The sequence below is a fragment of the Rhea americana genome, unplaced genomic scaffold (genome assembly GCF_003343005.1).
Source record: "Rhea americana isolate MKP2758 unplaced genomic scaffold, rheAme1 scaffold_75, whole genome shotgun sequence".
Taxonomy (NCBI): Eukaryota; Metazoa; Chordata; class Aves; order Rheiformes; family Rheidae; genus Rhea; species Rhea americana.
The window spans coordinates 1,911,134-1,924,717 of NW_028186923.1; the positions used below are offsets into that span (position 1 = coordinate 1,911,134).

A 13,584-nucleotide genomic window follows, 5' to 3' on the forward strand; every position below is an offset into this window, starting at 1 on the left:
AGATGTTATTCACCTCTGAGTGCAAAGACAGAACCCTTTGAAACCCTCTGAAAGAGCCCATTCATTTTATCTTTCACAAAAAGAAAGATATGCTTGTTTGTTTGTTTGTTTGTTTTGTGCTGCTGCTACATATTTGAATACTTTCCCTAGTAGGGTCAAATATAAGAGACAGACATTGCTATAGAGAATCCTTTACAACATGGGAAGAAAATTCTAAATCAACACAATGAGACAGTAATATGAACAGAAACAATCCCTTTTTCCTACAAAATTGCACAAAACACTTTGTTTTGATTAGTAGTAGTAAAGGATACATTTAGTCCATTCTGATATCTCTCCTGCCACTTGGTTATAAGTAACTGAGATATGTATGGGAACATGAATTCATGCCAGTGGTTTGATTGCATTTTATGATCACCAGGCATTAAGTCGTGGCTGATATTTTGACTCCTTAATACAAATTAAAAAAAAATCAGTACTTTTCTGATTAAAAATAGCAAACTATTTTAAGTTCAAAGTGTTGTAAAGATTCTTTTGTAAGATTACTTTTAGAGACATAAATTCTCATTGCAGTATTTCTGCTACATTAGTCAAGAATCTAACAGGGATCCTTGCCCAATTTAGTTGGCAAAGACAATATTTATATGCCTTTGTTCCTTATTTTGGAATATATGAAGTCTATTAATAGTCTCTTGGTATTGGTAAAATGTGTATATTACTGCCTTTTATTTTAACTATGTAGTAGCATTTATAATACATATCTCATCAGTACTAGTTTAGTTCTAATCACAGTAAAAATAAAACATTTTGTGCTGCAAAAATGTTATTGCATAGATACAATACTGAAGAGCGCTATGCATCAGATGGAATGTATAAAGCTATTTTSTAAAGTGACCATCTACCTACTTCAGGGCTAAGATAGTTTCACAATGCATTTCTTGGGGTTTTTCAGTCTTGTTACTACCACCAAAAGTTTCCCCAAATGATTCTGTAAGTAGTGCAGTTTAACAAGCATTTAAAATGCCAGACAAGCTGCAAAGCTGTGCTTATGAAGGGAGCTTTATCACCTTGATGTCACTTGCTTTTTAAATATWAAAATAAGTGATTTGAAGAACTAACTTAACTGTCATCTGAATTGTCAGTTCTAGTTACTGTTAGCTTTTTTATTTTTTGTCTGCAAGTGGGCAGAAAATAGCTAGGAGCTGTGTAGGTAAGAGAGGAAAGTGTAGTTCAGCTGCCGAAATTCAAACCCATCCTTTTTGRTTTTACGGGGTCAGTGTTTATTTCTGTGAGCTGACGTCTGTCTGTCCTATTTCCTGTGCCTCTGAAGCTCTGGTACCCAATTCCCTTTCCTCTTGAATGTGCCTGCCTGGAAAATTGTTCTGTATAGGCACTACAGGTATTTCTGGCAGAGGCCTAAAGTTAGTCAGTACAGAGATTCCAATTTCTAGAAAGAGTAGGAAGCAGCCATCTAGTTTCTTTAGACGTAAGTTTTTATTCAGAAAATTTCTCTCCCAAAGTGTGTGTGGTTGTTTAGTGAAGAGCAGAAGTAACATGTCTTATGTCCTGAAGGTTCTTCAGTCCTTCATGTGTCTGATGAAATGCGGCAYGYGCCTAGAAAACTTGAGATACAGAAGGGTGAGGATTAAAGCAAATACATACACACACTTGCTCAGATTGCCTGGGACCTGCTTGATTTACTGCTTTTGGTTTGTCTCCCATTTAATGGCCCAAGGAAATGAAACATTTTGAGATTTTTTTTTGTGTTACTTGGAAAACAAGGACATCTTGTATTTGGGAGTAGGTGATGACAGGCCATTGAGACTGTGGTGTGGTACTAGACAGGCAGCCTTTGAGATACTCACATGCAGTTTTGTAGAAAATACTTTAAATCAAATGTTTCAGGCTTGGGAATTTGCTGTGGATTGTGATCAACTTTTAGAGCATATACTGAGAGATTAGATTGCCTTGAGATGAGACAATATCCAAAAGAATGATTTTAAAGATTTTGGAAATTAAACATGATGCTTTCAGTAGGCAACAAAAATCTGTAGGTTCTGATCCTGCATGTGAATCTGCATCTATCAGATACAACTAGTTTTGTTTAGACTTTTCTTTATCTGAGAATGCAATCTCTGTTCATAAGTTTCATAGGTAAGTGTTGAGTATGGTACTTAGCCCACAAGACATCTGATCCTAGACATAAATATTACTATAGTACAAATAAGAAGAGAGTATTTGATTATACTCTGTGGAGAGGAAAATTCAAATATTGGAGTTGAAAAATATCTTCAAAGTCTTCCAGATCTTATGATGCATGGAGAATTTTATGTATTACAGTAGTGTAATAACTGTATGGAAATCTTTGTTAGGTTTATGTGGGACTTTCTAATGTCTCACTAGTGAAGTGTGGTCTGAAACATGCAGTCATTTTTGACGCAAATAGGAATCAACCGAAACCTGAATATAGCAGTTTCATTGATACTTGACTAAACAGCACTACATCTTGTACCTTCTCATCTTTGTAATGATATTGTCTGTTTTGCTTGAAAGGAAAGCAGTGTCCGTTTGTTTTAGTTGAGAAAGCAGTTAATTTTGAAAGTAAGCGAAGTACATGCGGAACTATATTGGGATTTTAAATTCTGTTAGGTTTTCAGATGCATAATATCAGTTCATAATTTTAATTCAGGTCTTTAACACAACTATATTAAAATAGACAATAGATCTCGGACTTCATGATAAAATTGTCTGAGTGACAGTTTCAAATTCTTAAGTTATAAAATATTCATTAGAAAAAAATGCATTTTTAAACTCAGGTTGTCTGCAGGCTCAGTCAGACAGTCTTGCCAAAGATAGCTTTGGAAGGGGGAAATGCTTTTCTATGAGCCAGTTTGATGGGACAAATCGGTCAGCTTCAGCAATGAAGTTGTGAAGCAGAAGAGTTAATCCTCAATGGAACTTTGTACTTCTCTAAAATTAGGTAAATTAAAGGCTTACAGTGTGTGACAAGTCTATCTCTATGTTTGCATGTACCCATACGGTACCTTGAGTCATGTTTATAAGTTACTGTTGTGGTTGAGCTCATGTATTTTTCTGATTCGATAACAGCAGTACTTATGCATATGTGAAAGGAGAAAAGTAAAGGACATGAATAGAGCTGTGGATGTGTTTGGATGAACACCAAAGATGAGGGAATATAAAAATCCTTAATACATTTTTTATCTTTAAAAACAACAAAAAAAAAAAATCAAAAAACCACCACCAACAAAAAACAACAACAAAAACCACCCTGAAGGTATACTGCTGGATGGATATTCTGTCAGGCTGTTCCAACTCTAAGCTCCAGCATGCACATTCCTCTTATTAGGAAGATCACTATGTACAAAGTTGTGCAAAGATAGTGTATATATTGTAGAATGGCTTTTAACCTGAAGAGGAAAAAAATATTTTCTTCTACACACTGATAATAAGTAATATTAAAAGCTTTTAGAAGGGATAGTAAACTCRGAATTGAATCAACCTTTTTGAGATTGGAGTAAGTCCTGATGCGCAAGACAAACTCCTTGCATTGCTTTGAAGCATCTGCTTCCGTATCTTGGAGCCACGTTCTGTGACTAGATAGATGTTAGATTTAATAAAGCATGATGCTTGTAGACCAGGTTGTGATTCTTCGGAGGTATTTTGAGCTTATTAGAGGAAAAAATAGTTAAAATCATGAAGTGACAAACATTGTGTTCTTTCATGTGATTGTTAGTGGTGATAGTACTGCATTAAACTAAATGACCTGTAATAAATTGTTTCTTTTTTTTTGAGCAAGCAATAAGAATAATTACTTTTTAAGAGAAGCCTAATATATTTTTTTTTGCAGTGAACCATGCATTTTTAAATGTATTTGAAGAAGTCAAATTTTAAATTTCATCAGTAATTTATTGGCATGGTTGGAACTAACTTGTTTGCTGTTAGCAGTAAGATTTCTTGCTCTTTGGTGATTCTCGTGACTGTCTTACTTATAACTGAGAGAAACTGGAATCTGTTTTACTTTTCATTCTGAAGTGACTTTGGAACSAAGATCCACTATAACATCTTTCTGTACAATGATTTCTGCTATGAAAATCAAGTTTAGAGAAGGTCATGGGGAAGTGAAGATTAGATACAAATAAAAAAAATGCTGTGATATGATAGTGTTCCAAATACTGGCCCAACATTGCATGTTTTTTAGGGATTTGAACTTGTACAGTCTTAACAAGCATACATTTTACARTAGTGCATCTGAAGAGCCATTTGTAAATTTAAGTGGATACATGTTTTGTTTTAGTGATCATTTCACCTAAAGGGCAGTAATYTCTCGAAGAAATATTTGCTGCTTAAGAGTACCTTTGAAAATGATTTAGGGTGGTAAGTGGAGAATAGCACCTGTCTTGAAAATATTCTGGAGGTCCTCTACAGAATATAATCATGTAAGTTAAAACATTGGGGTGAATCCTATTACTTTTGTTGAAATGTCTTACTAACTCATTTTACAAATACTTTAATATTTGAGTTCTTTTGACAGTCCCATCACTCTCACATTTCTGTAAAAGTGGGTTAAATGGGGGGGGGTCTTTGGGACTACAGCGAGGTGGGAGAATTGCTTGGATGGAAGAGAGAGTGGAGTGACTCACGTGAGGAGGAAGGGCTAAGGATTTAGGGTGCCGTCAGAGGGCTGGCGCGGGTTGCTCGGGGGAGGAACACAGTAAGTTAGTGGGATTCAAAGGCAGGACTCCAGTTCCCCCTTGACTTCGCTTCTGCCCTGGGTTGAGGGGCACATGTTTGTCTTCGAGTGAGCCCCTCTTTGCGCTCCTCGTATGAGCTTGGCTGCGCGAGTAGAGGGAAGAAACTTGAAGCAGACAGACCTAAACTGCTTGAACTCTAAGAAACAGCAGTTTAAATGCATTATGTTACTTAAAGATTCAAGGTGGGAACTTGAGTCAAAATATGGGCCCAAGGCCAAAAGCTTTGCAGCTGGCTTCTGTAATAAGGCACGTGTAAACCAGGAACTGCTGAGGTGTGTGTGTACAAGCTAAACCTTAATTCTTCTGTCTTTCAATGATGATCTAGTGTTCCCATATCAGATACAAAAAAATTTTTTTTTGGCTTTAGTATTCAGCAGCTCTACTTCAAAAGTAGTATGCTGAATCCTGTGCTTTTTCTTTGAAGTGGCAGAATTTATATTCAAGTAAGCTGCACTCRTTCCGTTTTACGAACATTCAGCCARAATTTTGGAAGTCCTCTTAAACTARCTGCGTCTTGCAGTCCTTTAATACTTCTCCACAGAATCCCCTGGCACAAACTTCCATTTAAACTCTTAGACTGCTTTTGAATCCCTCTTCCTGTTGGTGGTCCACGTGACAAAACAGCCTCTCCAAATGCTGCAGCCAGCGACTTCAGAACTTTTGCTAAATGAGACGTATTTGATGATATTATCTCTCTCTCCTTTGATCGGATACAGAGAGAGGCAGTAGGAGCCAGGCTGCTGCGTAAGAACAGAGCTCCCTGGGTGCATGATGGCAGAGCTACAGTTGTGCAGAGTTATTTTTAAGAGTAGATGCACTGAGTCAGTCTGAAGTTTCATGTAATGCGGTATTCTGTCTTCAGCCATAGCCAATAGTGACTATGGAGAGAAGAGTACTAGACTGAAGGGAGTGTACAGTGGTGTTTTTCCAGCCTCAAATAACTTTTGATTTTTTTTTTTGAGTTAGAGTTGGCATCTTTGAATTTGGTACCCTCAGATTTTTTTTCTTCTGCCTATCAAATCGTGTACTCTTGGARTTCATGAACATTTTGGCACTTATGGCAGGGGAATGCTGCAGCCCAAGCTGTTGTTGGGAGGCAGCACCTCTTTGTGAACTTGCAAGCTTCTACCTTTTGCTTAGGTCCCTTTTCGTTCCTGCAGCCAAAAGCTGCAGTGTTTGCGTTGGTCGTGGAGGCGGAGTGGGTCACTGTTAAAGGAGTTCTTGAACAGTCACTTTGAAACAGATATTACAGCTTTGTCGGGGTGATTTAAGAGTGGCTTCTGGGTAGTGGTTCTTATCTTCCAATATAGCTGTATCTGTCCTTACACCTGTGTTTTAACCACTAATGCCAGCTCAAGAGTAATTAGGTTACATTGTAATACATTGTGTGAAGCTTTTCTTTTTTTTCTTTTTTTTTCTTTTCTTTTTTTTCTTTTTTTTTTTTTTTTTTTTTTATTAGTCACACAGTTATTTGTTTCTTCTCAAAAGATGGAAGGTTATTGAAGCTGATGTCCTGGAAAGATGTCACATGTTTAGTAGCATTCTTGGGACGTAGTTATTGCTGTCTCGGTGGGGTTTTTTTTTAATCAATTTTTTTTAGAAAGGTGAAAAGTGCTGATAAGCAGCATGGAAAACTGAAGTCGTCTTATTCTTTGCAAAAAACAAGTACAACGTGATTAATAATCTGAAGGGGTTTTAGAATGTCTCTGTGTCAACTTCTGCAGGAATTGCTGCAAAAAAGCAGTTGCTTTTGTATGTGTTCCTTTTCTAGGCTTCTTCCCTCCCCCACATAGTTATCTAGAACYAGACATGTTATTTTATGAAGGTCGGCACATTAGTACGTGGTAGTATCTTTGCTCACTTGGTTCAGGTTAGCTATGCGGTAGTGGTAACAGCTGTGCCTACAGCAGCTCCAAGGAGTGGATGGTCCGTAGGCTGATGGCACAGAGGGGTTTAGCTGCATGACTCTTCCTTGTCAAAAGCAGTCGTAGGCCTGGGTATCTGTGCATGTGCAGTTGGAAAATGTATTTTTGAACAGTATGTCAACTTAATGTCCGTGTTTAAACTGTGAACTCCCTGTAGCTTCCGCCATTGGCAACAGTCTTGATGTTGGTATAACTGCAATGGTATGTTCCCCCTGAGTGAGATTTATGAAAACCTAAGTGAGCTAAGGACTGGAGTATAGCACAGAAACTTTTAACTTCCTTGGATGAGGGTGTTGGTGTCCTAAATTTGTTGACAGTCTTTTGAATGCCTTCCTATATGCCTTGGTTTTCTACTTTTCAATAGTTATTCCAGATAGTGAATTAAAGCCTTGCTGATCACTGATTTAGTAGACTTTGTATATTCCTTATTGGTCTGAAAGACTTAAAATGTTTATCTTTTTCTTTTTTTCCCTTTGAAGAAATGAAAGTTTAGAAAAGGATTTGCCAAATAAAGAAGATGGGAGCAAATAGCAGCAGCATCAGCGAACTTCCAGAAAATGAGTACTTAAAGAAATTATCAGGAGCAGAGCCGATCTCTGAGAATGACCCCTTCTGGAATCAGCTGCTATCTTTTAGCTTTACCACTCCAACAAACAGGTAAGATGATGCTTAGTGATGAGTTAACCCTGGCAATATATTTATAAAAATTACAGGTCTAGGGAAAAAAGGTGTTTTTGTCTCTATTTCTGTTTTAGATAGCAGGAGAGTAAATGCCTGTGCAAAATGAACTGTTGTTTCTAATTTTGGAATCTCTTTCCACGACATCTTCCATTCCTTTGGGTTCCTCTCCTCCTCATAATAGCTGTAATTGCTGTTTATTCTTGCAGTAGCTAGAAAAGATCAGAAGTAGGTCTGTTATGTTCTCATGTGCGTATTTTTTTTGTTTTGTTTTTGAATAAACTTCCATTTTGTCTTTCCTCTGAAATATTTATTGTTTTATGCACTAATAAGTTCGAGTAGTGATAGGTTACAGGCCTAATCCTTCTGGCCTTGACACCTCAAACTTTTATTGCGTTGAGCATCTCCCATGAGGTAATTGTAGGTTAGCTGTTGAGTTGTTTCATCTATATGACCGTAATTATTTTTTTCCTGCTTTTATCTTTTAAAAGATAGTTTCACATGTTGTTGCTGAAAAAAAATATTTTCTAAGTATCCAAAATTTTTGTGCTAACTTCAAGGTAATAAACTTTGTGATGATGTGGTTCACAATACTTCCAGAAAAATATATTGTTGCAGATAGCTAAACTGAAGTGTGACCTCGTCACATTGGTTCCACTCGTGTTTGCACTCTAGCAAACAACATAGATAGAAGCAGAATTAATATTTCTGCAAAGATTCATAGTACGTCTCCAGAAATGCATAATGTGAGCACTTGCGACTTCAGTTAACTGACTCTTTAAAATAGCTATTTAATAACGATTTCTAATGAGGTATTCCTTACCAGTTATACAAATTACCATGGTATTATGTCTTAGATGCTATTCACAGCAGCTTCTGAAAGGCTGAAAAAGACCTATTCTYGCAACAGTTAGGAGCAGGTCAAGTAAAGAGTCTATCTTGCTTGTACTAATATGCTTATTAGTAACTGAAAATTCAGATAACAAGGAGAGAAAATGGTTAAGGTAAACAACTGAGACATTTACTAAGCTTGCTTTCTTTTTTTAAAGAGGGAGGAAGAGGAAAGATTTTTGGCTTTTGCGCGAGGAGAATAGTCAGGAGGTAGCAAGAAGTTACAGTATTGTGGAGGGGGCTTCTTGTGAAGGAATATTTGGCATTGCAGGAGACGGCAGTCTTTTTTATTTAAGTTCTTGCTTACAGTCTATTCATGACTAATAAGATGGAAAGTATTTTAAGAAGTCATGTAATATTTCATTGGGGCTTTTTAGGGGGAAATAGTCATATATCAAAAAGCAGCAATTTCTTTCAGTTCTGTTGCACCCCAGTTCCTCACACCCTCCAAAGTGAATGAGTGTTTCATAGGTTGCTTTACAGCTTTTTTGTGCATATTTTGTGGAGTCAGACCCAGTGTATACTAAGTTTGTTTAAAAATATTATAAAGCAAAACTGATCCAAGAGTAGGTTGAAAGTTTAATTAGCTGAACACCAGATGGTGCTCTTGCCTGGCAGCTAGAAGAGAAATATTTTTAGAAGCCTARCTCCGTCTTCTGTGCAACTTAATTGGGAGGAAACAGAAATTTCCCATTAAGTTGCATCTACCTGGGAGAAAACCATTTGACAGATGGGGTCAAACACTGTTRGCTGCATAACACCCTCATCAGCTATTGTCTAAATCAGATGGCCTTGCCTGCAGGAACAGAGCACCRGAGTTCAATGTTCATTTTGGAGACTGAAAGATTATGAAATATCATGCCAACTCTGTTTTGTTACAATGAGACTTGAGTGTAGGTCATGCTTCTGACAGAAGCAAGATGGTAGTTTTTGATTATTGTGGAAAGGAGCCAAATTTCACTTGTCAAACAAGATGGAATTTAAGGTTCTTTTCTTCTTTCAAATTATACTTTTTTCCCATTAATCTGTTGCAAAATTAGTTTGTGTCTGGTAGGTGGTTGCTTTCAAATTATTTGTTCCTCTGCTCTTTGATGTGATGAGTATCTGCCATGTTAGATTCAGTACTTATTTACTGTGTAGGACCTAGTTTTTCTCCCTCTTTTCTGATTGTCTGGGCTTGGCAAAGAGGAGAGGCTGTAGAAGGAACAACTGGCATGCTTTTTTGCTTATTTRACTGTCTGGGAAGCACAAAATGGCAACAGCATGTGGGAGAAGGCCGTAGTAGGTTGCGCCTGCTTTTGGCAACAGTTGACTGCTACCTCAGCCTCATTCACAAAACCTCACTTATAGTACGGAAACAGTATCTGCAAGGACAAGAAACTTGACTCAGGGTATGTGTAAGTAAAGTTCATGTTGTTTCAACACACTTCTGTAGGTGCTTTGTCTCTAACAGTGAATACTTGAACAGCACTTCTGCTTTAAGTGCTGTTCTGAATTAGTCCAGGTACCTGCTGATAACAGCTTGCAATGCAAGATRTTTTGAGTTGCCAAACTGAAATGGACCTTTTGAGGAACCATGCTGGTTTAATCCCCRAATTTGGAAGCCCAGGGTCTGGGTTATGAGAGCTGGTGAATTACCAGGTTTCTCCTCTGAGGGGGATGAAGGAATGATATCTATGTGATCTATTAACAGTGCTACTTTCTGTGCTCTTCCGTTTTTCTTCATTTTCGTATTCTTTCCTTTTCTTAGCACTTTGTACTTTTTTTCTTTTCTGTTCCGTCTTCTTTACTGGGTGTATTTTTCAGTCTAGTCAATTTTTGATCTCTTTCTGTGAAGAACAGAAGCTAGTTTGTAGGTGGGAAGATACTTGGCCAAGTATCTGTACTTCTGACTGCAAGGTTGTTAGGTCCCTGTGTTACGGTCTCTGTCAGCAGTATGATGTAAGATACTCTTGCCCTTGCAGTATCCCTTCTGCTGTTTATGGGGATCTACTATGAACTTCATCAGGAACTGATCTACCTGAAGAATAACCTAGCAAAAAGAAAAGATTATTTTTTCAGCYGTGTTAATCATAGCATAGCACCACAAACCAATTCTGCTGGTACAATGGAGTGATTTGGAATCATGGCAGACAGCTGGGTGGAAAAATGGGACACACCATCCAAAAAAAATGGATTTGTAAGCACATAGTCAGAACAGAACTATCTTCTAGGAGTGTAATATCCTGCTTTCCTGGGCCCCATCGCACCTCCTAGTGTTGCTAGTATTAAGAGGKAATATTAAGAAGTGAGGAAGTGGGAATAAATCTGGTCTGGGTTTTTGCAAACCTTGATTATGAATCAGCCTCTAAGAATGAGAGAAATGAGGAGCTGAAGGTGAATCCATACTCACTGCCCAAAACTCCCCCTGGCATGAGTGATAGATGGTAACAGCCGGAGCAAATCTCTRGTATTTGGCAGGTAAAGTCACTGGAGCCTTGCAGAATTTAGGAGTGATAGGGAAGATAAGTAATATATGCCGATGTGGTATTAAATGGTGAAGCTACCAGCAATTTTATTATACATTGCCCTATACTATTTTCACTGTGAAAAGTGCATTGTGACCTTGTCTTTTGAGAAGCTCTAACAACTGCTTGTAACCTGTCACGGATACTGGGTGGGTAAAATGCCCTTGGACAGAAGAAGTGTCTTCTGAGGAATTCCTGTTTTCAGTCTTCAGGTACCTGCAACTTCACACTCCCACTATTTCATTTTTTTATTCATGATTCTGTATTTGTTACACAGAATAGGCTTCTGGTAGTGGTGGGGAGTGCTGATTTAAGATCATATAAATCCCTTTAAATCTACCACTTCCTAAATGCCACACAGTTGAAATATCAGTCTGAATAGTGTTTGGATATTAAAAAAAAACAAACCCGCACTTCTCTTCTGGTTGACTTTGTTTACTGTTATAAACATGAGCTGTGAGGTTTACTTTGGAGTCTTTGCTCTTGATTTAGGCAGACCAGTGCATTTGGCTCTCGTATGAGTTGCTACAGAGAATGCAGCCTCCTCCTTGCAGTGTTGTTAGTTATGATACTTTCATGATGGAAAACCTAAAACAGAGTTAACTAACACAGAACTTGCTGAAAATCATATGCTTAATATTTGCTGTTCCATTTTGTTCCTTCCCTGGAGTTTTTAATGAGTGGCTGGTTGAAGAATAGTGTGCATGATTCTTTAATGGAAAGACATAAAAATGAACAACTTTTATGTTGCCTTTATATGGTACTTTTAAAAATTACTACAATAAATTACATGCAACTTTTTATTCTTTGACATCTTTGCTCTGAATAGTCCATTAAAATGAGCATTCCCACTGAATGGGCCAATTCTTCTGTTTTGTGTTCAGTGGCAAGGAAAAAAGCTTTGCTTAGTCGAAGGCAAAAACTAACAGGAAAGCTCCTTTTTCTTTTCTCCTCTTTCAGAGCAGGTGGGTGTCTAGTACAGTTTGGACCTTATTCTTRCCGTGTTAAGGGAGGTGGCATCTACTTTGTAGGGATGTTTTTTAATGACAACTTGTATGCAAAGTACTCTTACTGCTTGCCATGCCATATCTTTTAAAAACAGTATCATGCCACTCTAAAACCTCTTATATCATGATGGCTTTAAAATAAAAGCAGATAAAAACACTGTCTTCAAAGAAGACTTTGCTATCAGGAAGCAACTTTCACTTCTTTTATTAATTACAGTTTTCCTGAAGTCTGTGGGATGGATTGTTGCTTACTCTGATCTAAATCCAAAATAAGGCAACTGAAACAAATTCAGCTACTCTAAATTAACTCCACTTTTTTTTTTCCTTTTTCTTTTTGGAAGTAATATTTTTTTTTCTCAATATATGCCAGAATAGCTAACCACAGAATCCGGCTTTCTGGTAGTGTGAAGCCAAAAATAAAAATTTACAGTGAATAAAAACCATCAATGTTTTAGAGCAATAGACTGCTCAATTTACCATTCTTCCCACCTTTASTGCAAAGATGATTTCTTACAGAAAAGTAACTCACTGATGAAGAAACTCCTTGTACTATGAGCAGTAACTGCAGGTACAAAGTGATTAAATGCCAAGAAAATTAAAACATTGACATAAGATCAATTACTGAATGTTACGAGAACCATTTGGGCAAGTCAAAATAAAATTTGTACTGTCTAAACACTGTTTCAGTAATATATTTTACTTGGTCAATATTCACTGCACATATGTTTGATAACTCATAATTTTTGTTTTGTCTTTGCAGTACTTTCACTTATGAAAAATAAAAGGGGGCAACTTTGGCTTGTGTTAATATCACATGTGTTTGACTGTCTTTCTGTACATCAAAATAGCATTTTCAGGATAATATAGTTTTGAGGGTCTGAGCTTTTGTATCAGGGAAAAGAGGTATGATGATCTGGTACAAACAGGCAAGTTTAAACTTAATTTTGATTTCTCCTCTCCTGTCCCTAGTATGGAGTCCTTAATATGTGACTTTCTGTGCTGTTGTGTGTCCTGTAGAAGGAAGCCTTTATTGCTGTTTACTTGTCACTGATGTGTGATGTTTAGTGTCATGCAGTTGCTTGCTGTATATAAATGTGTTTGCAATGAGCAATTTGTATACAAAATATTCTATATTGCAGTGTTGAGAAGTTTTTATAACAGTGATCAATGCCACTCTAAAGCCCGTCATATTTTGATGCCTTTAGAATAAAAGTTGATAAAGTCCTTTTCTTTAAAGAAGTCTATGCTGTCAAGAAGCAAATTTCAGTCTTTAAATACAGTTTAACTGAAGTCTGTGGGATTTCCCTCCATATAAAAGAGCAAATAATGTGATTTTTTGCTTTTACAAAGGATTTTGAAAATGCTGGCCACCAGATCACAGGATGAAGCAGGAATTCCTATGAAACTCTGTTTGTTTGTTTGTTTGTTTGTTTTTATTTTCCCCCTGAAGTGTATGGGGGTGAAGTTTGCACCTCAGACATTCAGTTGGATCTAAATGAGCTGGTCAAGTATGTGTGGTTAAGTATACTTTTGAATTCTTTTCCCCACATCCAAGCTCAGAACTTACTAAAAACCCCAAACTAACTTGAGGCTAAGGTTTGTGTGCAAAGCAACCCCTTTTTGCTTCATGTTCGGAAAAAATGTAGCGCTGCTGAATATAATTGGAGTCCTAGTACTTTCATAAAACCAAATGATTTATTTTAGGTAGAGCCACTTGAAATGTATGATTACGTGTACGGAATTCATGTAATATTAGTTGTCAGGTTGTGGTTACGTTAGCTGAAGATCTGTGACCCTAAGGCAG

The 13,584-nt window shown here is 37.2% G+C and overlaps 1 protein-coding gene across 1 annotated transcript in view; it reads left to right on the forward strand.

Annotated features, from left to right (window-relative positions):
- DYM (dymeclin) overlaps nucleotides 1-13,584 on the forward strand; it is a 211,303-nt gene that overhangs the window by 5,744 nt on the left and 191,975 nt on the right. Inside the window, exon 2 of the mRNA XM_085322185.1 lies at nucleotides 7,177-7,354. Within this exon, the coding sequence (XP_085178311.1) occupies nucleotides 7,215-7,354 (140 nt within the window). The 5' untranslated portion in view covers nucleotides 7,177-7,214. The remainder of the gene's footprint in view (nucleotides 1-7,176; nucleotides 7,355-13,584) is intronic.